The sequence below is a fragment of the Pseudophryne corroboree genome (genome assembly GCF_028390025.1).
Source record: "Pseudophryne corroboree isolate aPseCor3 chromosome 3 unlocalized genomic scaffold, aPseCor3.hap2 SUPER_3_unloc_11, whole genome shotgun sequence".
Taxonomy (NCBI): Eukaryota; Metazoa; Chordata; class Amphibia; order Anura; family Myobatrachidae; genus Pseudophryne; species Pseudophryne corroboree.
The window spans coordinates 2,557,301-2,584,531 of NW_026967499.1; the positions used below are offsets into that span (position 1 = coordinate 2,557,301).

Here is a 27,231-nt window from a genome sequence, read left to right on the forward strand (position 1 = left end):
TCATACAATAGCCCTAAAGATTTCAAAAAGGCGTCTACAGACGATAAGGCCGGATCGTCTGTCTTTAAACCAAAAGCCCAGGTCTGAGGATCCCCCTGAAGCAGAGAAATTATAATTCCAACCCGCTGAGCCTCCGTACCTGAGGAAACTGGTCTTAAACGAAAATACAGTTTACAAGACTCTTTAAAATTAAAAAACTGTTTTCTATCCCCAGAAAAACGGTCAGGCAGATGCATTTTTGGTTCAGGGATGACCCTCGGGGAAGTCCGTAACAGATCTTCCTGTGAGCTTACCCGGAGGGACAGATCCTGAACCATCTGGGTAAGTTCCTGAATCTGACTAACCAAAAACTGGCCAGGATTTGGCCCAACACCGGTGGGATTCATGAGGCTGACAAAATTCTCCCAACTGGATAAGTGAAAAAATTAACTCCTGTTGAAAATTTTTTCTTTTGTCTGGCCGGTGATAATGTTACGATTCCTGTACTCCAGACTGGAGAAGATCTTATGGCAGAGATCTGAGTACAGGAATGAAATACAGGTTGTGGGAGCTGGAGAGCCTAGTAACCCCTGGCGCCCTAACTCCGTTGTCTCGCCCGTGTTATCAGAAATCCCCTGCGAGACTATGGTTGCTTGAGTCCATGGCAGCCGCGTTCGAAGGGCGGATTATGTCTGCCCAACCCCGATGCCCCCGCAGGTCTTAATGGGAGACAAGGGGAAGTCCGAGACAGGGTGATAACAAGGGGCCCTCTGACTAAGCAACCAAGCCAGGGGTTACAAGCTAACTAAACTAAATCAAAAGGTATGTGCGGACTAGCCGCCAGGGAAAAGGACAACCAAAGATCCACGGATCCGACACTCCTATCCGGCACCGCTGGACACCAGAGTGGATCTTGTGGAAGCGGAATCCTCCGCAAAGCTCCAGAACTCAAAATAAACACAATAATAAATAGTAGCGGACAAGCCGCAACACACGGCTGCGCCGCGACTCACGAACGCCACCAGATGTTAAAGGTGCTCGATCAGACTCCAGGAACAGATGGTAACTTCCGAGTACAGGATCACTGAGAACAGGAACAAACGAACAGACCGGGACTGGGAACTCTCTCTGCAGCAGAATCAGGCAAACAGGAAGCTATCACCGGCGTCTGTGAGGAGTCCTGGGAGTGCTTTTAACAGAGAGTCTTCCAATCAGCTGTTTGGAGGCTGATTGGATTAAATGCCATGCAGCTGACAAGCTGCATGGCCAGGGAAACAGATGAGTGATAATTACAACATGCCGTGCAGCTGCATGCTACACAGCCAGGAAACCAGTGATGATATAAACTTAGACCCAGCAACGGGGAACACGATCCGACAGTGGCGTCCCCGTTGCTAGGCGCCGGCCGCACTGACGAGCGGACCCTCGGCGCCTAACAAGGGTAGGAGTTAGAGTGCTAGTATCCCCCAATGCGTCCTCTACCCCATAATGTTTTTTGTCTCTTTGTTTTTTTATTTTTTTATTTCTGGGGTTCTCTGTTTTGGTTTCTGATTGTTTTCTTTTTTAAAGGGTTTTACTCGGACGGGTTGTCCGTAAGTGTTATATTTGAGGGGGAAAAAGAAAAAAAACCAAAGTATAATGTGATTTCATGAATACTAGAGTGTACGGATTATGCAAAATAATGGTATATATAACTGTACATTCCTATGCGCCTCTGAGCAAATGACATAGGCCCTCATTCCGAGTTGTTCGCTCGGTATTTTTCATCGCATCGCAGTGAAAATCCGCTTAGAGCGCATGCGCAATGTTCGCACTGCGACTGCGCCAAGTAATTTTGCTATGAAGATAGGAGTTTTACTCACGGCTTTTTCATCGCTCCGGCGAACGTAGTGTGATTGACAGGAAATGGGTGTTACTGGGCGGAAACACGGCGTTTTAGGGGCGTGTGGCAGAAAACGCTACCGTTTCCGGAAAAAACGCAGGAGTGGCCGGAGAAACGGGGGGAGTGTCTGGCCGAACGCTGGGTGTGTTTGTGACGTCAAACCAGGAACGACAAGCACTGAACTGATCGCAGATGCCGAGTAAGGTTGAAGCTACTCTAAAACTGCTAAGTAGTTTGTGATCGCAATATTGCGAATACATCGGTCGCAAATTTAAGATGCTAAGATACACTCCCAGTAGGCGTAGGCTTAGCGTGTGTAACTCTGCTAAATTCGCATTGCGACCGATCAACTCGGAATGAGGGCCATAGTTTGAAAATAAGTCGAAAGTGAATGCTGTTCCCCGATGAGGACATGTCATTACGTGTTTAATGTGTTCCTGTTATGCAATGTCTGTATGCAAACTACTCTCCTTCCAAATAAAAATACTTTATTTAAAAAAAAAAATACAACAACCCTAATTCCCATACAATAAAAAAAAACAAAACCCTTTGAACAGACATAAATAATAATTAAAAAAAATATACACACACGAATTAAGAAATAAGAGGAAGTCACATGATGTAATTGCAGCTTCCTGACAGGCCACTGCCCCCACTCCACAGAAACGCACTGATATAAAACGTCTGCCACTATTTATTTACACAGAAAGAGACCCCCCCCCACCCCCTTGTAATGTCACCTCACTATTCACATGAGCTGTCACATTGGACATAGCCAAAATGGCAGCGTGTGTACACACCAGACGGGATATTTATACACAGCAACACTGATATTATGTGGACACAAAAGTAACACTACAAGTGACACAGTAACAGGAAATTGTTTCTGTCACCATAGCGACAATTATCTGATAATAATATAATACACAGACACATAAAAAGACTCAAAGGAAATCTTCTTTTTACACGACTTTATTTCATATCTTTAATACACAGATTTTTCTCTATATTTTAAACTTAAAAAATACTTTACTCTGCACAACAGCCTATGGGGGTCATTCAGACCCAACCGCAATAGCGGCCCGCAGCAGTTTGCTGGTGATGGAAAAATATGCATGCCCAGCGGCCACGCAGACACACACATTGCGGTTGCATCCCTGAGGGGTGAACGCGGGTGGGCTGGAACCATTTTCCAGGGGCTGCGTGATGTCACATCTGCGTTCATCTCTGATTAACCCCCTATAAGCTTCCAGAGTGCACCTCATATCTCATCTTTTCCAAGTTACTACAAATGATATGAGATCGGTAGCAGCACTACTATCAGGATTATTACACAGAACACACATAAAGGCTGACACAGCAAATAACAGTAACACATACAAGGGATTCATTAGAAATAAGGAAGCATAATAATCATTAAGTCTAATTATCAACTGGTTCTGTGTGGGACCCATACACCTCGTTACTGCCTCCAGCAGCCCCTGGTACTGCACTGCGGCCATCCGCCCTGTATCCCCCCACTACTGCCACCTGCCCTGTCTCCTCCCACCCGCCCTGTCTACCCCCACTCCTGCCACCTGCCCTGTCTCCCCCCACTACTGCCACCCACCCTGCCTACCCCCACTACTACCACTGCCCTGTCTCCCCCCACTACTGCCACCCTCCACATATGCCACCGCCCTGTCTCCCCCCACTACTGCTACCCACCCTGTCTCCACCACACTACTGCCACCGCCCTGCCTCCCTCCACTAATGCCACTCACCCTGCCTCACCCCCACTACTGCCACCCACCCCGTCCCCTCCCCACTACTGCCACCCGCCCTGTCTCCTTTCCACTACTTCCACCACCTTGTCTCCCCCTCTGACACCTTAACTGTGCTTGAGGAAAAGATTCTCACACAGACACTGCCTCCTGCAGTCCCCACTACTGCCAGCCACCCTGAGTACCCCCCTCAGCTCTGCTTGGGGATAATATTACCCAGACAGTGCCACCGATACAGCAATAGTGCCACCCACCCTGTCTCCCCTCTGACATCTCAGCACTGCTTGGGGTTTCTTGGTATTGCTGGTAACAGTCCATCTGCAGATGGAAGCAAGTAGGACAGTAAGGAGTCAGAAGCTGCTTCTGGTACCTTGGACCCTGGTCATGTAGTGCTGGGAGAGTCAGTAAGATTATGTAATAGAGTCACCATCTTACAGGCAGCCGGTGGTGGGAACAGAGAATGGGTGTTATGCAGCGTCTGGTTGGTAGTAAAGCTGAGTTGTAGCCCTGCCGTTTATTGGTGAGCTTCTATCATATGGACCTGTTTCACCAGGACTGAGTCACAGCCAACTGGCATCACCCACACCTGGAGCTCAGCTAGACAACCATTTAGGATTGGTACTGGTTTCTCAGTACCCAGAGCAAAAGACAGGTCATCTGTATAGCAGTGGTAGATGAGAACATAGCATCTGATTATTTCACCCTGTGGTAGCATTATATTGCAAAAAGCATAGAAGATAGGATAAGAACCTTGAAGAACAATTCATGGCAATGATGAGTATACTCCAGAAGATTAAAATGGCTTCTCACCTGAGTGATGTCTATTGTGTGCAACAAGTTTTATTTCTCAGAACATGGAAATGGCTTCTCACCTGTGTGACTTCTGTGATGTGTAACAAGTTGTGATTTCTGTGTAAAACATTTCCCGCACTGAGAGCAAGAAAATGGCTTCTCACCTGTGTGACTTCTCTCATGGTTTCTAAGATCTGATTTGTGTGCAGAACATTTCCCACACTCAGAACATGGAAATATATTCCCACTTGTGTGAGTTCTGATGTCTAACAAGATATAATTTCCGTGTAAAACGTTTCCCACACTCAGAGCAAGAAAATGGCTTCTCACCTGTGTGACTTCGCTGATGTGTAACAAGTGGTGATTTCTGGGAAAAACATTTCCCGCATTCAGAGCAGGAAAATGGCTTCTCACCTGTGTGACTTCTCTGATGTATAACAAGTTTTGATTTATTTAACCAATGTTTTCCACACTCAGAGCAAGAAAATGGCTTCTCACCTGTATGACTTCTGTGATGTGTAACAAGTGGTGATTTCTGGGAAAAACATTTCCCGCATTCAGAGCAAGAAAATGGCTTCTCACCTGTGTGACTTCCCTGATGTATAACAAGATGTGATTTCTGGGAAAAACATTTCCCACACTCAGAGCAAGAAAATGGCTTCTCACCTGTGTGACTTCGCTGATGTGTAACAAGTTGTGATTTCTGGGAAAAACATTTCCCGCATTCAGAGCAAGAAAATGGCTTCTCACCTGTGTGACTTCTGTGATGTGTAACAAGTTGTGATTTCCATCTAAAATATTTCCCACACTCAGAGCAAGAAAATGGCTTCTCACCTGTGTGACTTCTCTGATGTAAAACAAGATGTGATTTCCGTGCAAAACATTTCCCACACTCAGAACATGTCAGTGGCCTCTCACCTGCCTTACCTGTGTGTGGGTTAATACGCTTTGTGTTCTGTGTAAAACATTTGGCATCTATAGAACAGGGAAACACTGTATCTACTCTCAGAGCTGTAACAGATGCACCAATATCAGAGTGATCAGGAGAACATTTCCCAGGATCAGAGGGATCAGCTGATAGAGCTGGATGTATAATTGGGGTAATGGGGTTATCTCCTGGAGAATCCTGTCTACTGTCATTATTTTTTATGTCACAATCCGGGGATAACATTAGATGTCCTTCTGAGAGATTCCTGCTTGTGTGTCCATCTGCTGGAAATAAAATACATTATGGAAATGTGACATTTTCTGTAACAATATTAATCTTGTAAACAATAGGAGAAGACGACTCTCTGGGACACTTAATTGTAAATGTGTGTGTATAATAAAACATAACTTTTAAAGAAGGCTTTATAATATTGTGTCTCAGACTATCATTGTATCCACCCTCCTGAGAACACTCACAATAACAAATGTAATATTATATTAAGACTTAGATATATCTCTCTCTTGTACTGGTAACTAACCATGAAGTATAAATGGAGATGTAGTCACTCACCAAGTCCTATGTCAGCACCAATGTAAAACAATGGATGGGGAACATATCATATGAATTGGAGATTCTAGATGAACAATAATATCAGTCATATGAGCTGATGGATCAGAGAAATGTCTCCTAACGTTACTCCTGGAAGCATAGGTAAGGTAGCATTCCTTTATGTGTGCTCATACGCTGGAAAGCCTGTACAAGTGTTACTCACCCTTATATAAGGTATATTGCTACAGCAGAGTAGGTGTGGAACAAGGTATTTTACATGCAATACACCATATGATACCCTGCAATCATCATCATCATCTGCTAGGTTATAATCCACTCTTACACCTACATCATCAGTGTCTTACCTCTATATTCTCTCAATAGTAATAAGGATGATGTGTGTACGGTAAGTATGATACAGAGAATTACATATCAGAATCTATACAGCTGCCGCCATACTTCCGCTTCTCATACGTGTGCTACTGGCAGCAGTGAACATCTGAGTAAGAGTGCAGGGAGTGAGGGGGAGAGCAGGAGTATAATAGGGGCTGATGGCTCCTGATGTATGAGATACACCAGAGAGTGTGGGGAGGAGACTGGTCAGATCTCTGGGCTGGTAACACACAGCGACATAATATAAGGAGGAGAGCAGGAGTATAATAGGGGCTGATTGCTCCTGATGTATGAGATACACCAGAGAGTGTGGGGAGGAGACTGGTCAGATCTCTGGGCTGGTAACACACAGTGACATGATGTGAGGGGAGAGCAGGAGAATAATAGGGGCTGATGTCTCCTGATGTATGAGATGCACCAGAGAGTGTGAGGAGGAGACTGGTCAGATATCTGGGCTGGTAACACACAGTGACATGATGTGAGGGGGAGAGCAGGAGTATAATAGGGGCTGATGTCCCCTGATGTATGAGATACACCAGAGAGTGTGGGGAGACTGGTCAGATCTCTGGGCTGGTAACACACAGCGACATAATATAAGGAGGAGAGCAGGAGTATAATAGGGGCTGATGGCTCCTGATGTATGAGATACACCAGGGAGTGTGGGGAGGAGACTGGTCAGATATCTGGGCTGGTAACACACAGTGACATGATGTGAGGGGGAGAGCAGGAGTATAATAGTGGCTGATGTCCCCTGATGTATGAGATACACCAGAGAGTGTGGGGAGGAGACTGGTCAGATCTCTGGGCTGGTAACACACAGTGACATGATGTGAGGGGGAGAGCAGGAGTATAATAGGGGCTGATGTCTCCTGATGTATGAGATACACCACAGAGTGTGGGGAGACTGGTCAGATCTCTGGGCTGGTAACACACATTGACATGATGTGAGGGGGAAAGCAGGAGTATAATAGGGGCTGATGTCTCCTGATGTATGAGATACACCAGAGAGTGTGGGGAGGAGACTGGTCAGATCTCTGGGCTGGTAACACAGTGACATGATGTGAGGGGAGAGCAGGAGTATAATAGGGGCTAATTGCTCCTGACTCCACACTGGGAAAATACATATTCCTCATTAGTTTGTACTGACAGAGGAGGGTGTAGGATAAGAGATTGCTGTAGTTACTGAGGAAGGAGAATATGAGTTAGGGACAGGTTGTGGGGGAGGGAGGGCTAGGTTTAGGCTGCAGGGAGAAGGGTTAGCACCACTGGGGAGGGTTAGGGACAGGCTGTTGGGGAGGGAGGATTAGGCTGCAGGTAGGGAGTGTTAGGCTTCCCCAGGGGAGGGTTAGGCTGTGAGGGAGGTAGGCTGCGGATAGGGGGGGTTAGGCACCCCCCGGGGAGGGCTATGCTATGGGGGAGGGAGGGTTCGGTTGTGGGGGAGGGAGAGTTAGGGTTAGGCTTCAGGGAGAAGGGTTAGCACCGCTGGGTAGGGATAGGAACAGGCTGTGGGGGAGGAATGGTTAGGCAGCGTGTAGGGGGGGGGTTAGGCATCCACCAGGGAGGGTTAGGCTGTGGGGGAGGGAGGGTTAGACCAGAGAGTGTTGGGAGGAGACTGGTCAGATCTCTGGGCTGGTAACACACAGTGACATGATGTGAGGGGAGAGCAGAAGTATAATAGGGGCTGATGGCTCCTGATGTATAAGATACACCAGAGAGTGTGGGGAAGAGACTGGTCAGATATCTGGGCTGGTAACACAGTGACATGAAGTGAAGTAGAGAGCAGGAGTATAATAGGGGCTGATGGCTCCTGATGTATGAGATATACCAGAGAGTGTGGGGAGGAGACTGGTCAGATCTCTGGGCTGGTAACACACAGTGACATGATGTGAGGGAGAGAGCAGAAGTATAATAGGGGCTGATGGCTCCTGATGTATGAGATACACTAGAGAGTGTGGAGAGGAGACTGGTCAGATCTCTGGGCTGGTAACACACAGTGACATGATGTGAGGAGGAGAGCAGGAGTATAACAGAGGCTGATGACTCCTGATGTATGAGATACACCAGAGAGTGTGGGGAGGAGACTGGTCAGATCTCTGGGCTGGTAACACACAGTGACATGATGTGAGGCGGAGAGCTGGAGTATAATAGGGGCTGATGGCTCCTGGTGTACAATATACACCAGAGAGTGTGGGGAGGAGACTGGTCAGATCTCTGGGCTGGTAAAACATAGTGACATGATGTGAGGGGAAGAGCAGGAGTATAATAGGGGCTGATGGCTCCTGATGTATGAGATACACCAGAGAGTGTGGGGAAGAGACTGGTCAGATCTCTGGGATGGTAACACACAGTGACATAATATAAGGAGGAGAGCAGGAGTATAATAGGGGCTGATTGCTCCTGATGTATGAGATACACCAGAGAGTGTGGGGAGGAGACTGGTCAGATCTCTGGGCTGGTAACACACAGTGACATGATGTGAGGGGAGAGCAGGAGTATAATAGGGGCTGATGTCTCCTGATGTATGAGATGCACCAGAGAGTGTGAGGAGGAGACTGGTCAGATATCTGGGCTGGTAACACACAGTGACATGATGTGAGGGGGAGAGCAGGAGTATAATAGGGGCTGATGTCTCCTGATGTATGAGATACACCAGAGAGTGTGGGGAGACTGGTCAGATCTCTGGGCTGGTAACACACATTGACATGATGTGAGGGGGAAGCAGGAGTATAATAGGGGCTGATGTCTCCTGATGTATGAGATACACCAGAGTGTGGGGAGGAGACTGGTCAGATCTCTGGGCTGGTAACACACAGTGACATGATGTGAGGGGAGAGCAGGAGTATAATAGAGGTGATGGCTCCTGACTCCACACTGGGAAAATACATATTCCTCATTAGTTTGTACTGACAGAGGAGGGTGTAGGATAAGAGATTGCTGTAGTGACTGAGGAAGGAGAATATGTGACTCTTTTCTATAATAAGTGTTTATTACTCACCTGTGCTTATATCTGTAGGGATCTCCTCCTCCTTCCACTGCTGATCACCCCTCACATACGTCTCTTCTTCTCCCTCTGTATCTTCTGCCTTTATATCAGTCACGTATGTCTCTTCTCCTTCTATATCTTCTGCCTTTATATCAGTCACATACGTCTCTTCTTCACCCTCTATATCTTCTGCCTTTATATCAGTCACATACGTCTCTTCTTCTCCCTCTATATCTTCTGCCTTTATATCAGTCACATATGTCTCTTCTTCTCCATCTATGTCTTTTGCCTTTATATCAGTCACATACGTCTCTTCTTCTCCCTCTGTATCTTTGATTTTAATATTATTTAATTGGGCTTCACCCTATGTAAACAAGACAAATATAATGACACACAGCTCCTCTACACAAATATAGTGACAGTCACTTTGGTTTATTGGGGAGACCCTATAGCCCACCTACCTGATCCCCCTGTGGGATCCTGTGATACTCCTCTGTACAGTCCTGGGTATACAGAGGACGGGGGCATCTCTCTGAGATATCTCTGTTACTGGGTCCTTCTGTAGGAGACACACAGTGACTGAGTACAGTGTATATATGTGATTATCAGATGATGTGTGTATATAGGGGGCCCCCACACCTGCTCTCCCCTGTACAATACATGACAGTCTCCTCTTACCCAGTGATGTGAGGGGCCGGTGATTCTCCATCATCACGTCCTTGTACAGACCCCTGTGTTCCTCTATATACTCCCCCTCCTGCATGGAGACATAGACAGTGACATCCTGACACCTTATAGGAACCTGACACACACAGTGATACAGTCATCACCCAGACACATCCCCTGGTGTTACTGTATAATGTCCCATTCCCAGGAGTCACCTCTCCAGTCATCACCCAGACACATCCCCTGGTGTTACTGAAAAAATAAGAATTTACTCACCGGTAATTCTATTTCTCGTAGTCCGTAGTGGATGCTGGGGACTCCGTAAGGACCATGGGGAATAGACGGGCTCCGCAGGAGACTGGACACTCTAAGAAAGATTTAGGACTACCTGGTGTGCACTGGCTCCTCCCCCTATGACCCTCCTCCAAGCCTCAGTTAGGACACTGTGTCCGGAAGAGCTGACACAATAAGGAAGGATTTTGAATCCCGGGTAAGACTCATACCAGCCACACCAATCACACCATATAACTCGTGAAAGGAACCCCGGTTAACAGTATGATAACAATGGAGCCTCTGAACAGATGGCTCGCAGTAACAACCCGATTTTTGTAACAATAACTATTTACAAGTATTGCAGACAATCCGCACTTGGGATGGGCGCCCAGCATCCACTACGGACTACGAGAAATAGAATTACCGGTGAGTAAATTCTTATTTTCTCTGACATACTAGTGGATGCTGGGGACTCCGTAAGGACCATGGGGATTATCCCAAAGCTCCCAAACGGGAGGGAGAGTGCGGATGACTCTGCAGCACCGAATGAGAGAACTCCAGGTCCTCCTCAGCCAGGGTATCAAATTTATAGAATTTTGCAAACGTGTTTGCCCCTGACCAAGTAGCAGCTCGGCAAAGTTGTAAAGCCGAGACCCCTCGGGCAGCCGCCCAAGATGAGCCCACCTTCCTTGTGGAATGGGCTTTTACAGATTTAGGCTGCGGTAATCCCACCGCAGAATGCGCCAGCTGAATAGTGCTACAAATCCAGCGCACGATAGTCTGCTTAGAAGCAGGTGCACCTAACTTGTTAGGTGCATATAGAATAAACAGCGAGTCAGTTTTTCTGACTCCAGCTGTCCTGGAAACATAAATTTTCAGGGCCCTGACTACGTAACTTGGAATCCTCCAAGTCCCTAGTAGCCGCAGGCACCACAATAGGTTGGCTCAAGTGAAAAGCTGATACCACCTTCGGGAGAAACTGAGGACGAGTCCTCAACTCCGCCCTATCCATATGGAAAATCAGATATGGGCTTTTACAAGACAAAGCCGCCAATTCTGAAACCCGCCTGACCGAAGCCAGAGCCAACAACATAACCACTTTCCACGTGAGATATTTTAAATCCACAGTCTTAAGTGGCTCAAACCAATGTGATTTTAGAAACTCCAAAACCACATTGAGATCCCAAGGTGCCACTGGGGGCACAAAAGGAGGCTGAATATGCAGAACTCCCTTGACAAAGGTCTGAACTTCAGGCAGTGAAGCCAGTTATTTCTGGAAGAAAATCGACAGGGCCGAGATCTGGACTTTAATGGACCCCAATATGAGGCCCAAAGTCACACCTTCTTGCAGGAATTGTAGGAATCGACCCAGTTGAAATTCCTCCGTAGGGGCCTTCTTGGCCTCACACCAAGCAACATATTTCCGCCAAATGCGGTGATAATGTTTTGCGGTGACATCCTTCCTGGCCTTGATCAGGGTAGGGATGACTTCCTCCGGTATGCCTTTTTTCTTTAGGATCCGGCGTTCAACCGTCATGCCGTCAAACGCAGCCGCGGTAAGTCTTGGAACAGACAGGGTCCCTGCTGCAGCAGGTCTTGTCTGAGCGGCAGAGGCCAAGGGTCCTCTGCAAGCATCTCTTGAAGTTCCGGGTACCAAGCTCTTCTTGGCCAATGCCACGAGAATAGTTCTCACTCCTCGCCTTCTTATTATTCTCAGTACCTTGGGTATGAGAGGCAGAGGAGGAAACACATAAACCGACTGGTACACCCACGGTGTCACTAGAGCGTTCACAGCGATCACCTGAGGGTCCCTTGGTCTGGCGCAATACCGTTTTAGCTTTTTGTTGAGGCGGGACGCCATCATGTCCACCTGTGGTTTTTCCCAACGATTTACCAGCATTCGGAAAACTTCTGGATGAAGTCCCCATTCTCCCGGGTGGAGGTCATGCCTGCTGAGGAAGTCTGCTTCCCAGTTGTCCACTCCCGGAATGAACACTGCTGTCAGTGCTAACACATGATTCTCTGCCCATCGGAGAATCCTTGTGGCTTCTGCCATTGCCCTCCTGCTTCTTGTGCCGCCCTGTCTGTTTACATGGGCGACCGCTGTGATGTTGTCTGATTGGATCAGTACCGGCTGGTTCTGAAGCAGGGGCCTTGCTTGGCTTAGGGCATTGTAAATGGCCCTTAGCTCCAGAATATTTATGTGAAGTGAAATTTCCTGATTTGACAACAGTCCTTGGAAATTTCTTCCCTGTGTGACTGCACCCCAGCCCCGAAGGCTGGCATCTGTGGTCACCAGGACCCAGTCCTGTATTCCGAATCTGCGGCCCTCTAGTAGATGAGCCCTCTGCAGCCACCACAGCAGCGACACCCTGGTTCTTGCCGACAGGGTTATCCGCTGTTGCATCTGGAGATGGGACCCGGACCATTTGTCCAACAGGTCCCACTGGAATGTCCTTGCGTGGAACCTTCCGACTGGAATTGCCTCGTACGAAGCTACCATTTTTCCCAGGACTCGTGTGCATTGATGTACCGACACCTGACCCGGTTTTAGGATGTCTCTGACTAGAGATGACAACTCCTCAGCTTTTTCCACTGGAAGACACACTCTTTTCTGGTCTGTGTCCAGAATCATTCCCAGGAACAGAAGACGTGTCGTCGGGACCAGCTGTGACTTTGGAATGTTGAGAATCCAGCCGTGCTGTTGTAGTACTTCCCGAGAAAGTGCTACCCCCACTACCAACTGTTCCCTGGACCTCGCCTTTATCAGGAGATCGTCCAAGTACGGGATAATTGAAACTCCTTTCTTGCGAAGGAGAATCATCATTTCGGACATTACCTTGGTAAAGACCCTCGGTGCCGTGGACAACCCAAACGGCAGCGTCTGGAACTGATAGTGACAGTCCTGTACCACAAATCTGAGGTACTCCTGGTGAGGAGTGTAAATGGGGACATGCAGGTACGCATCCTTGATGTCCAGGGAGACCATGTAATCCCCCTCGTCCAGGCTCGCAATAACCGCCCTGAGCGATTCCCTCTTGAACTTGAACCTTTTGATATAAGTGTTCAAGGATTTTAAATTTAAGATGGGTCTCACCGAACCGTCCGGTTTCGGTACCACAAACATTGTGGAATAGTAACCCTTTCCTTGCTGAAGGAGGGGTACCTTGACAAACACTTGTTGTGAATACAGTTTTTGAATAGCCACCAACACTGCCTCCCTGGCAGAGGGAGTTGCAGGTAAGGCAGATTTTATGAAACGGCGGGGGGGCGAACATCTCGAACTCCAGCCTGTACCCCTGAAGTACTACCTGAAGGACCCAGGGATCCACCTGTGAGAGAGCCCACTGTGCGCTGAAATTTCTGAGACGGGCCCCCACCGTACCCGGGTCCGCCTGTGCAGCCCCAGCGTCATGCTGTGGACTTAGCGGACGCAGGGGAGGACTTCTGCTCTTGGGAACTAGCTGTATGTTGCAGCTTTTTTCCTCTACCTCTGCCTCTCGGCAGAAAGGATGAGCCTCTAGCCCTCTTGCTTTTTTGGGGCCGACAGGACTGTACCTGATAATACGGTGCTTTCTTTTGCTGTGGGGCAGCCTGTGGCAAAAAGGTTGATTTCCCAACAGTAGCTGTGGACACGAGGTCCGAAAGACCATCCCCAAACAGTTCCACCCCCTTATAGGGTAAAACCTCCATGTGCCGCTTTGAGTCGGCATCGCCAGACCATTGCCGAGTCCATAACCCCCTTCTGGCGGCAATGGACATAGCGCTTATTCTTGATGCCAGCCGGCAAATATTCCTCTGTGCATCACGCATGTATAGGACTGCATCTTTTATATGCTCAATCGTCAGCAAAATATTGTCCCTATCCATGGTATCGATATTATCCGACAGGGAATCTGACCACGCAGCAGCAGCACTGCACATCCAAGCTGATGCAATCGCTGGTCGCAATATAATGCCCGTGTGTGTGTAAATAGCTTTTAGGGTAGCTTCCTGCTTTCTATCAGCAGGTTCCTTCAGGGTGGCCGTATCCGGAGACGGTAGTGCCAACTTCTTTGATAAGCGTGTCAGCGCTTTATCTACCCTAGGGGGTGTTTCCCAACATGACCTATCCTCTAGCGGGAAAGGGTACGCTGCCAATAACCGTTTAGAAATTATCAATTTCTTATCGGGGGAAGTCCACGCTTCCTCACACACCTCATTTAATTCCTCAGATGCAGGAAAAACTACTGGTAGTTTTTTTCTCACCAAACATAATACCCTTTTTTGTGGTACTTGGGGTATTATCAGAAATGTGTAAAACATTTTTCATTGCCTCAATCATGTAACGGGTGGACCTACTGGAGGGTACACTAGTCTCATCATCGTCAACACTGGAGTCGGTATCCGTGTCGAAGTCTGTATCTGTCACCTGAGGTAGCGGGCGTTTTAAAGCCCCTGATGACATTTGAGACGCTGGAACAGGCACAAGCTGTGTAGCCGTCTGTCCTATGTCGTCAAACCTTTTGTGCAAGGAGTTGACACTTTCACGCAATTCCTTCCATAAGTCCAACCACACAGGTGTCGATCCCTCAGGGGGTGACATCACATTCAAAGGCATTTGCTCCGCCTCCACATCATTTTCCTCTTCATACATGTCGACACAGCAGTACCGACACCCAGCAGACACACAGTGAATGCTCTTACAGAGGACAGGACCCCACAAAGCCCTTTGGGGAGACAGAGGGAGAGTATGCCAGCACACACCAGAGCGCTATATATCACAGGGACATCACCTATAGAAACGTGTTTTCCCCTTATAGCTGCATAAATATAGTTATACTGCGCCTAATTTGTGCCCCCCCTTCTCTTTTTTACTCTTTCTGTAGTGCAGGACTGCAGGGGGGAGCCAGGGAGCTTCCTTCCAGCGGAGCTGTGAGGGAAAAATGGCTCCAGTGTGCTGAGGGAGATAGCCCCGCCCCTTTTTCGGCAGGCTTTCTCCCGCTATTTTAAAAGTTCTGGCAGGGGTTAAAAAGCACCTATATAGCCTCTGGGGCTATATATGGTGCCAGTTTGCCAGCCAAGGTGTCAGTATTGCTGCTCAGGGCGCCCCCCCCCCCAGCGCCCTGCACCCATCAGTGACCGCAGTGTGTGGTGTGCATGAGGAGCAATGGCGCACAGCTGCAGTGCTGTGCACTACCTTGGAGAAGACAGAAGTCTTCAGCCGCCGATTTTCCGGACCACCTTCTTGCTTCTGGCTCTGTAAGGGGGACGGCGGCGCGGCTCCGGGAATGGACGACGAGGTCGGGTCCTGTGTTCGATCCCTCTGGAGCTAATGGTGTCCAGTAGCCTAAGAAGCCCAAGCTACCACCACTTAGGTAGGTTCGCTTCTTCTCCCCTTAGTCCCTCGATGCAGTGAGCCTGTTGCCAGCAGGTCTCACTGAAAATAAAAAACCTAACAAACACTTTCTTCCTAGGAGCTCAGGAGAGCCCCTAGTGTGCATCCAGCTCGGCCGGGCACAGAAATCTAACTGAGGCTTGGAGGAAGGTCATAGGGGGAGGAGCCAGTGCACACCAGATAGTCCTAAATATTTCTTAGAGTGCCCAGTCTCCTGCGGAGCCCGTCTATCCCCATGGTCCTTACGGAGTCCCCAGCATCCACTAGGACGTCAGAGAAATGCCCCATTCCCAGCAGTCATCTCTCCACTCATCACCCAGACACATCCCCTGGTGTTACTGTATAATGTCCCATTCCCAGCAGTCACCTCTCCAGTCATTACCCAGACACATCCCCCAGTGTTACTGTATAATGTCCCATTCCCAGCAGTCACCTCTCCAGTCATCACCAAGACACATCCCTGGTGTTACTGTATAATGTCCCATTCCCAGCAGTCACCTCTCCAGTCATCACCCAGACACATCCCCTGGTGTTACTGTATAATGCCCCATTCCCAGCAGTCACCTCTCCAGTCATCACCCAGACACGTCCCCTGGTGTTACTGTATAATGCCCCATTCCAGTCACCTCTCCAGTCATCACCCAGACACATTCCCTGGTGTTACTGTATAATGTCCCATTCCCAGCAGTCATGTCTCCAGTCATCACCCAGACACATCCCCTGGTGTTACTGTATAATGTCCCATTCCCAGCAGTCACCTCCCCAGTCATCGCCCAGACATATCCCCTGGTGTTACTGTATAATGTCCCATTACCAGCAGTCACCTCTCCAGTCATCACCCGGACACGTCCCCTGGTGTTACTGTATAATGCCCCATTCCCAGAAGTCACCTCTCCAGTCAGCAGCTGAATGATCTTGTTGGTGAGTTCCAGGATCTTTTGGTCATTGTGTCTCTCATGTGTCAGTAAGTGAGGTGGAGGCACTGGGATGGGGCTCTGGGTTCTACTCAGTCCTCCTGACACACGGGGATGGCTGTTGAGTATCTCACACTCATTGGATGTCTTCTTCACTACTGTGTAATCCTGAGTAATGGAGGAGACATTAAATATCAATATATACACTCCCAGACCCCCCCCCCCCTCAGGCATGTCCCTTTATTATTACTATAGATATAAGTGACTTCACAGTGATGCTTCTAAATAATCTCACCTCCCCAGTCATGTCCCTGTATTATTACTATTGATATATGTGATGTCACTGTGACACTCACAGATTCCCTCACCACCCCAGTCATATCCCTGTATTATTACTATAGATAAAAGTGACATTACTGTGACGCTCCCAGATCCCCTCACCCCACCAAGTCACATCTCTGTATTATTGCTACAGATATAAGTGAGGTCATTGTGACGCTCCCAGATCCCCTCACCTCCCCAGTCATGTCACTGTATTAATACTATAGATATGTGATTTCACAGTGACGCTTCCAGATCCCCTCACCTCCCCTGTCATGTCCCTGTATTACTATAGATATGAGTGACGTCACTGTGACGCTCCCAGATCCCCTCACCTCCCCAGTCATCTCCCTGTATTATTACTATAGATATAAGTGACATCACTGTGCCACACCCAGATCACCTTACCTCCCCAGTCATGTCCTTGTATTATTACTATAGATATGTGACATCATTGCGCCTCTCCCTGATCCCCTCACCTCCCCAGTCATGTCCCTGTATTATTACTAAAGATATGTGACTTCACAGTGACAATCCCAGATCCCCTCAACTCCCCAGTCATGTCCCTGTATTATTACTATAGATGTGAGTCACAGTGACGCTCCCAGATCCCCCTCACCTCCCCAGTCATGTCCCTGTATTATTACTATAGATATAAGTGATGTCACAGTGACTCTCCCAGATCCCCTCACCTCCCCGGTCATGTCCCTGTATTACTAAACATAAGTGATGTTAGTTATGCTACTATACTCCCTCACCTCCCCATTAATGTCCCTGTATTATTACTGTAGATATAAGTGACTTCACAGTGACGCTTCTAAATCATCTCACCTCCCCAGTCATGTCCCTGTATTATTTCTATAGATATGAGTGACGTCACTATGAAGCTCCAAAATCCCTTCACCTCCTCAGTCATGTCCCTGTATTATGACTATGGATATTAGTGACGTCACTGTAATGCTCTCGGATCCCCACACCTTCTCAGTCATGTCCCTGTATTACTAATACAGATAAAAGTCATGTCACTGTATAGCTCCAAGATCCGCTATCCTCCCCAGTCAAGGCCCTGTATTATTGCTATTGATACAAGTGATGTCACTGTGACACTCACAGATTCCCTCACCTCCCGTCATATACCTGGATTATAACTATAGATAAAAGTGACATTACTGTGACACTCACAGATCCCCTCGCCCCTACCAGTCACATCTCTGTATTATTGCTACATATATAAGTGAGGTCATTGTGACACTCCAAGATCTCAACTCCCCAGTCATGTCCCTGTATTATTACTATAGCTATGAGTGACGTCACTGTGACGCTCCCGGATCCCCTCATCTCCCAAGTCACATCTCTATATTATTACAATAGATATAAGTGACATCACTGTGCCACTCCCAGATCCCCTCACCTCCCCTGTCATGTCCTTGTGTTAATACTATAGATATGTGACTTCACAGTGACGCTCCCAGATCCCCTCACCTCCCCAGTCATGTTTTCGTATTATTACAATAGATATAAGTGATGTCACAGTGACAATCCCAGATCCCCTCAACTGCCCAGTCATGTCCCTGTATTATTACTATAGATGTGAGTCACTATGACACTCCCAGATCCCCTCACCCTCCCCAGTCATGTCCCTGTATTATTACTATAGATATAAGTTAGGTCACTGTAACACTCCCAGGATTCCCTAACCTCCCAAGTCACGTCCCTCTATTATGACTACAGATATTAGTGATGTCACTGTGACGCTCCCAGATCCCCTCACCCCTCAGTCATGTCCCAGTATTATTACCATAGATAAAAGTGATGTCACTGTAGTGCTCCCAGAACCCCTCACCTTCCCAGTCATGTCCCTGTATTATTACTTTAGATATAAGTCCCTGTATTAGTACGATAGATATGTGATGTCACTGTGATGCTCCCAGATCTCCTCACCTTCCCAGTCATGTCCCTGTATTATTACTTTAGATATAAGTGATGTCACAGTGACACTCCCGGATACCCTCACCTCCCCAGTCATGTCCCTGAATTATTACTATAGATAAAAGGGACATCACTGTGATGCTCACAGATCTCCTCACCTCCCTAGTCACATCCCTGAATTATTACTATAAATATGCTATGTCAAAGTGACGCTCCCAGATCCCCTCACCTCCACAGTCATGTCCCTGTATTATTACTATAGAGATAAGTTACATCACAGTGACGCTTCCAGATCCACTCACCTCCCCAGTCATGTCCCTGTATCATCACTATAGATATATATGTGACATCAAAGTGATGCTTCCATATCCCCTCACCTCTCCAGTCATGTTTCTGTATTATTACTATAGATATAAGTTGTTACTGTGAAGCTCCCAGATCCCCTCACCTCCCCAGTCATGTCCCTGTATTATTACTATAGATATAAGTGATGTCACTGTGATGCTGTCAGATTACCTCACCTCCCCAGTAATATACCTGTATTATTACTATATATATAAGTGATGTCACAGTGAGGCTCCCAGATCCCCTACCTCCCCAGTCAGGTCGCTGTATTATTACTATACATATATGATGTTACTGTGACACTCCCAGTTCCCCTTACCTCCCCAGTCATGTCCCTGTATTATTTTTATAGATATAAGTGATGTCACTGTGACGCTCCCAGATCACCTCAACTCCCCAGTTATGTCCCTGTATTATTACTAAAAATAAGTGATGTCACAGTTACGCTACTATATTCCCTCACCTCCCCATTCATGTCCCTGTATTATTACTACAGATATAAGTGGTCAGTGTGACACTCCCAGATCCACTCACCTCCCCAGTCATGTCCCTATAGTATTATTATTATTTTCTATTACCTCCTTGAGGATGTTTGGGACACCAAAAGAACCATGGGATATAGATGGATCCACAGGAGACATGGGCACTTTAAGACTTTCAAAGGGGCGCGACCTGGCTCCTCCCTCTATATCCCTCCCCAGACTCAGTTTAGAAAATGTGCCCTGCAAGATGGACGCACTCGGGGGAGCTCTTAGAGTTTCTCTGAAAAGACTTAATGTTAGGTTTTTTATTTTGGGGAGATCTGCTGGCTACAGACTCCCTGCTTCATGGGAAAGAGGGGAGAGCAGTCTAGACCCACGTCTAATGAGTTACAGTGCTCTGCTGCTGCTGACAGGATGCCTTCAGCTACTGAGGGGAGACGAACGCCAGGCTCTCCTAGATGCTCCCTCCCACAGCTTGCCGTCCCCCCTCTTCAAGCCAGAAGTCAGAAGACAGGTGAGTATGTGAGGAAAAGACATCTTCTCTTCAACAAAGACGGCATATAGAGGTATCGCGCAGCATGATTTGCTCAGTGCATGCCAGGCTCCCGGACTGTACACAACGCTGGGTGTAGGGTGCGGAGCGCTGGGGGCACCCTGGGGAGCAAAAAAAACCTAAAAAATAAGGCTGGCATATCTGTACAGTGCCCTGGCACTGCCTGCAAACCCCCACCAGGATAAACATGTAAAAATAAGCAGGAAGAAGCGCTGCATGTTGGGGGCGGGGCTTCTTCCTCCAGGCTCACTCTGCGCCATTTTCTCCTCCAAGCAGCAGCGCTGGTCCTTTCTCACAGCAGGCAAGTACCAGGGGCTATAAAAATGAGGGGGGGGGGGGGGGGGCAGATTATTTCTATACAGATATATAGCGCTGCAGCTCTGTGACACTTGAGGGTGTTTTCAGACCTGCACTTTGGCACTGGGGTGTGAGCTGGCTCCATTCCTTTGGGTGCTTTCTTTTGGGTGCTGGTAGGGAGACAACATGTCTGAGGCAGAACTTTCCTCTCAGGGGATAATTTATTGGGGACACCAAATGTTTTGGGGGGTCCTGTCGGCACCGCCGATGGCTGATTGGTTAACTGCTTTAAATGCTAATGTTACACTGTTAAATCAAAAGTTTACTGAATCTGACTCTCAACTGCAGATTTGGAAGAGATCAGTAGATGATGCTTTAATACAAGGATCACTGAAATGTAGTGTTGACCAATTAGATGACACAGATACCGACACGGACTCTTATACCGGTGCCGATTATGCCGATTCTAGATTAGATCCTAAATTGGCTAAGAGTATTCAATAATAAGAATTTACTTACCGATAATTCTATTTCTCGTAGTCCGTAGTGGATGCTGGGAACTCCGTAAGGACCATGGGGAATAGCGGCTCCGCAGGAGACTGGGCACAACTAAAGAAAGCTTTAGGACTACCTGGTGTGCACTGGCTCCTCCCCCTATGACCCTCCTCCAAGCCTCAGTTAGGATACTGTGCCCGGACGAGCGTACACAATAAGGAAGGATTTTGAATCCCGGGTAAGACTCATACCAGCCACACCAATCACACCGTACAACTTGTGATCTAAACCCAGTTAACAGCATGATAATAGAGGAGCCTCTGAATAGATGGCTCACAACAATAACCCGTTTTAGTTAACAATAACTATGTACAAGTATTGCAGACAATCCGCACTTGGGATGGGCGCACAGCATCCACTACGGACTACGAGAAATAGAATTATCGGTAAGTAAATTCTTATTTTCTCTGACGTCCTAGTGAATGCTGGGAACTCCGTAAGGACCATGGGGATTATACCAAAGCTCCCAAATGGGCGGGAGAGTGCGGATGACTCTGCAGCACCGAATGAGAGAACTCCAGGTCCTCCTCAGCCAGGGTATCAAATTTGTAGAATTTTGCAAACGTGTTTTCCCCTGACCACGTAGCTGCTCGGCAAAGTTGTAAAGCCGAGACCCCTCGGGCAGCCGCCCAAGATGAGCCCACCTTCCTCGTGGGATGGGCTTTAACAGATTTAAACTGCGGTAATCCCACCGCAGAATGCGCCAGCTGAATAGTGCTACACATCCAGCGCGCAATAGACTGCTTTGAAGCAGGAGCACCCAGCTTGTTGGGTGCATACAGGATAAACAGCGAGTCAGACTTTCTGACTCCAGCCGTCCTGGAAACGTAAATTTTCAGGGCCCTGACTACGTCCAGCAACTTGGAATCCTCCAAGTCCCTAGTAGCCGCAGGCACCACAATAGTTGGTTCAAGTGAAAAACGGAGACCACCATCGGGAGAAACTAAGGACGAGTCCTCAATTCTGCCCTATCCATATGGAAAATCAGATAAGGGTTTTTACAAGACAAAGCCGCCAATTCTGAAACTCGCCTGGCCGAAGCCAGGGCCAACAGCATGACCACTTTCCACGTGAGATATTTTAAATCCACAGTCTTAAGTGGTTCGAACCAATGTGATTTCTGGAATTCCAAAACCACATTGAGATCCCAAGGTGCCACTGGGGCACAAAAGGAGGCTGAATATGCAGAACTCCTTTGACAAAAGTCTGAACTACAGGCAGTGAAGCCCGTTCTTTCTGGAAGAAAATCGACAGAGCCGAAATCTGGACCTTGATGGACCCCAATTTGAGGCCCAACGTCACTCCTGCTTGCAGGAATTGTAGGAATCGACCCAGCTGACATTCCTCCGTCGGGGCCTTCTTGGCCTCACACCACACAACATATTTTCGCCCAATGCGGTGATAACGATTTGCGGTGACATCCTTCCTGGCTTTGAGCAGGGTAGGGATGACTTCCTCCGGAATGCCCATTAGAAACCGGTGTTCAACCACCATGTCGTTCAACGTAGCCGCGGTAAGTCTTGAAACAGACAGGTTCCCTGCTGCAGCAGGTCTTGTCTGAGCGGCAGAGGCCAAGGGTCCTCTGCAAGCATCTCTTAAAGTTCAGGGTACCAAACTCTTCGTGGTCAATCCGGAACCACGAGTATAGTTTCCACTCCTCGCTTTCATATGATTCTCAGTACCTTTGGAATGAGAGGCAGAGGAGGAAACACATAAACCGACTGGTACACCCACGGTGTCCCTAGAACGTCCACAGCGATCGCCTGAGGGTCCCTTGACCTTGCGCAATATCTTTTCAACTTTTTGTTGAGGCGGGACGCCATCATGTCCACCCGTGGTCATACCCAACGGTTTTTCCGCATTTGGAAAACTTCTGAATGAAGTCCCCATTCTCCCGGGTGTAGGTCGCCCATCGGAGAATCCTTGTGGCTTCTGCCATCGCCATCCTGCTTCTTGTGCCGCCCTGTCTGTTTACATGGGCGACCGCCGTGATGTTGTCTGATTGGATCAGTACCGGCTGGTTCTGAAGCAGGGGCCTTGTTTGACTGAGGGCATTGTAAAAGGCCCTTAGCTCCAGAATATTAATGTGAAGCGAAATTTCCTTGGAAATTTCTTCCCTGTGTGACTGCACCCCAGCCCCGAAGGCTGGCATCCGTGGTCACCAGGACCCAGTCCTGTATTCCGAATCTGCGGCCCTCTAGTAGATGAGCCCTCTGCAGCCACCACAGCAGCGACACCCTGTATCTTGCTGAAAGGGTTATCCGCTGTTGTATCTGTAGATGGGACCCGGACCATTTGTCCAACAGGTCCCACTGGAACGTCCTTGCGTGGAACCTTCCGAATGGAATTATGTTTCGTACGAAGCTACCATTTTTCCCAGGACTCGTGTGCATTGATATGCTGACACCTGTCCTGGTTTTAGGATGTCTCTGACTAGAGATGACAACTCCTCAGCTTTTTCCACTGGAAGAAACACTCTTTTCTGGTCTGTGTCCAGAATCATTCCCAGGAACAGAAGACGTGTCGTCGGGACCAGCTGTGACTTTGGAATGTTGAGAATCCAGCCGTGCTGTTGTAGTACTTCCCGAGAAAGTGCTACCCCCACTACCAACTGTTCTTTGGACCTCGCCTTTATCAGGATATCGTCCAAGTACGGGATAATAAAAAACTTCCTTCTTGCGAAGGAGTATCATCATTTCGGTCATTACCTTGGTAAAGACCTTCGGTGCCGTGGACAACTCCAACGGCAGCGTCCAGAACTGATAGTGACAGTCCTGTACCACACATCTGAGGTACTCCTGGTGAGGAGGGTAATTGGGGACATGCAGGTACGCATCCTTGATGTCCAGGGAGACCCTGTAATCCCCCTCGTCCAGGCTCGTAATAACCGCCCTGAGCGATTCCATCTTGAACTTGAATCTTCTGATATAAAAGATTCAAGCATTTTAATTTTAAGATGGGTCTCACCGAACCGTCCGGTTTCGGTACCACAAACATTGTGGTATAGTAACCCCTTCCTTGCTGAAGGAGGGGCACCTTGACAATCACTTGTTGTGATTATAGTGTTGAATAGCCACCAACACCGCCTCCCTGGCAGAGGGAGGTGCCGGTAAGGCAGATTTTATGAAACGGCGGGGGGGCGAACATCTCGAACTCCAGCCTGTACCCCTGAGAAACTACTTGAAGGACCCAGGGATCCATGTGAGAGAGCCCACTGGGCGCTGAAATTTCTGAGATGGGCCCCCACCGTACCCGGGTCCGCCTAAGCAGCCCAAGCGTCATGCTGTGGGCTTACCGGACGCAGGGAGGACTTCTGCTCTCGGGAACTAGCTGTGTGCTGTAGCTTTTTCCTCTACCTTTGCCTCACGGCAAAAAGGATGAGCCTCTAGCCCTCTTGCTTTTCTGGGGCCGAAAGGACTGTACTTGATGATACGGTGCTTTCTTTTGTTGTGGGGTAACCTGTGGCAAAAAAGTAGATTTCCCAGCAGTAGCTGTGGAAACGAGGTCTGACAGACCATCCCCAAACAGTTTTACCCCCTTATAAGGCAAACTTCCATGTGCCGATTCGAGTCGGCATCGCCTGACCATTGCCGAGTCCATAACCCCCATCTGGCGGCAATGGACCTAGCGCTTATTTTTTATGCCAGCCAGCAATTATCCCTCTGTGCATCACGCATGTATAAGACCACGTCTTTTATATGCTTTATTGTCAGCAAAATATTGTCCCTATCCATAGTTATTTTCCGACAGGGAATCTGACCACGCAGCGGGAGCCCTGCACATCCATGCCGAAGCAAGGGCTGGTCGCAATATAATGCCCTAGTGTGTGACTATATCTTATAACCTATCAGCAGGTTCCTTCAGGACGGCCGTATCCGGAGACGGTAGTGCCACCTTTTCTGAAAAGCGTGTCAACGCTGTATCTACCCTATGGGGTGTTTCACCACGTGACCTATCCTCTGGCGGGAAAGGGTACGCTGCCAATAACCGTTTAGAAATTATCAATTTCTTACCGGGGGAAGACCACGCTTCCTCACACACTCATTTAATTTCTTAGATGCAGGAAAAACTACTAATAGTTTTCTCTCACCAAACACAATACCCAGAGGGAGAGTATGCCAGCACACACCAGGGCGCTATATATCACAGGGATAACACCTATAAAAAAGTGTTTTCCCTTATAGCTGCATATATATTGTATACTGCGCCTAAATTGTGCCCCCCCTCTCTTTTTTAACCCTTTCTGTAGTGTATTAACTGCAGGGGAGAGCCAGGGAGCTTCCCTCCAATGGAGCTGTGAGGGAAAATGGCGCCAGTGTGTTGAGGAGATAGGCTCCGCCCCTTTTTCGCTGACTTTTCTCCCGCATTTTTATGGATTCTGGCAGGGGTTAATGTACATCCATATAGCCCTGGGGGTTATATGTGATGTATTTTTGCCAGTCAAGGTGTTAATATTGCTGCTCAGGGCAACCCCCCCCCCAGCGCCCTGCACCCATCAGTGACCGCAGTGTGAGGTGTGCATGAGGAGCAATGGCGCACAGCTGCAGTGCTGTGCGCTACCTTGGTGAAGACTGATGTCTTCTGCCGACGATTTTCCGGACCTCTTCTTGTTTCTGGCTCTGTAAGGGGGCTGGCGGCGCGGCTCTGGGACCGGACTCCATGGCTGGGCCTGTGTTCGGTCCCTCTGGAGCTAATGGTGTCCAGTAGCCTAAGAAGCCCAAGCTGGCTGCAAGCAGGCAGGTTTGCTTCTTCTCCCCTTAGTCCCTCGATGCAGTGAGCCTGTTGCCAGCAGGTCTCACTGAACATAACAAACCTAAAACTAACTTTATTTCTAAGAAGCTTAGTAGAGCCCCCTAGATTGCACCCAGCTCGGTCGGGCACAAAAATCTAACTGAGGCTTGGAGGAGGGTCATAGGGGGAGGGGCCAGTGCACACCAGGTAGTCCTAAAGCTTTATTTAGTTGTGCCCCGTCTCCTGCGGAGCCGCTATTCCCCATGGTCCTTACGGAGTTCCCAGCATCCACTAGGACGTCAGAGAAAAACGTTTGACAGTGTAACTACAACCTACTGATCATGTGATGTTACACATTACATGATCGGCTATTCTGGCAGTCCCATTGGTCGAATAACCTACCCACGGTCATGTGGTTCTAATCACATGACCGGGTGTCATAAACCCCCTTCGCCTGGGGTGCGCTGGTGTACTTTGTGGGTCTTTAGAGTGCAAGTCCATCCTATTTGTCTAGATGATGACACGTGACAAAGTACGCATTTGCGTCACGGAGGACGTCGTTCTTTCGGTCACATGACTGCGCCGTCCGTGTGTCACTATATCCTCGTCGAGCACCAGAGGCCGGAAACACTTCACAAATCAGATTTAAATCTGATTATTGAATACTATTATACCTATTGGATATGTGCTTATCACCCTGTGTATACGGGTTTCCATAGCAACCAATAAATAGTTATGGTGGGGAAGGGCCGGAGTGTGAGTAACATCCTTATTTGGTTATTTGTTAAGTGTTTCCGGCCTCTGGTGCTCCACGAGGATATAGTGAGGGGGGGGGGGGGGGGGGGGGGGGAGTTGGACTGGGTGGGAAGTGACTGGGCAGCTCACCTCCAGATCACTTGGGCTGCAGGGACAGGGAGGTGATAAATATATATACATTTTTATCTATCTATATATATATCTATATATCTGTATATATACCTGTACCTACCCAGCCAATAACCTCATGGCACGCCACTGATCTGTAGGCTACATAGACAGAACCCTGATCTGTACACACGCTGTCATACACACACAGGACAGCATCAAGATGGGGCAGGCGCCATGTTGCTGGCTCTCTATGGGCGCCGCCATGGTGGCTTAGTCTGTGTGAGCAGCAGATAATGATGAATAGAGTGGCCGGGGGGCGGGAGGCAGCTGAAGGCGGGGACTGTGCTGCGGCCTATGGGAGGGAGAGAAGGTGATTGAGTGACGGCACTCCGACAAGTTGCGGGTAGAGTGGGCGGTGCTTGTTGATGAGTGACTGGACGCTGCGCCCTATGAACGGTAGAATGGGCGGGGCTGCGAGCTATGGGCAGGAGGGTGTGTGAATGAGCGAAGGGTCGGTTCGACTAATAGCGGGACACAGGGGCGGGTGTGTCTGAGTGACGGGAGCTTCGGCCTATGAACGGTAGAATGGGCGTTGCTTAGATGATGAGTGACGGGTTTCTCCGGCTTATGAGCGGGAGAGTGGGCGGGGCTG

The 27,231-nt window shown here is 48.4% G+C and overlaps 1 protein-coding gene across 3 annotated transcripts; it reads right to left on the reverse strand.

Annotated features, from left to right (window-relative positions):
• Nucleotides 1-3,677: 3,677 nt before the first annotated feature.
• Nucleotides 3,678-27,229, reverse strand: LOC134983291 (zinc finger protein OZF-like). 3 transcript variants are annotated; one of them, XM_063949012.1, is made up of 6 exons: nucleotides 26,701-27,229; nucleotides 16,476-16,667; nucleotides 9,948-10,026; nucleotides 9,731-9,828; nucleotides 9,282-9,633; nucleotides 3,678-5,625 (listed from the first exon to the last, which is right to left on the reverse strand). In XM_063949012.1, exons 3-6 carry the CDS (start codon nucleotides 9,979-9,981, stop codon nucleotides 4,640-4,642), a joined length of 1,470 nt encoding a protein of 489 aa, XP_063805082.1. In that variant the 5' UTR covers nucleotides 9,982-10,026; nucleotides 16,476-16,667; nucleotides 26,701-27,229; the 3' UTR covers nucleotides 3,678-4,639. The 3 variants fall into 3 exon arrangements, with proteins under 3 accessions (XP_063805082.1, XP_063805080.1, XP_063805081.1); XM_063949010.1 differs by having other exon boundaries at nucleotides 3,678-5,628; XM_063949011.1 differs by lacking the exon at nucleotides 16,476-16,667 and having other exon boundaries at nucleotides 3,678-5,628.
• Nucleotides 27,230-27,231: the final 2 nt, after the last annotated feature.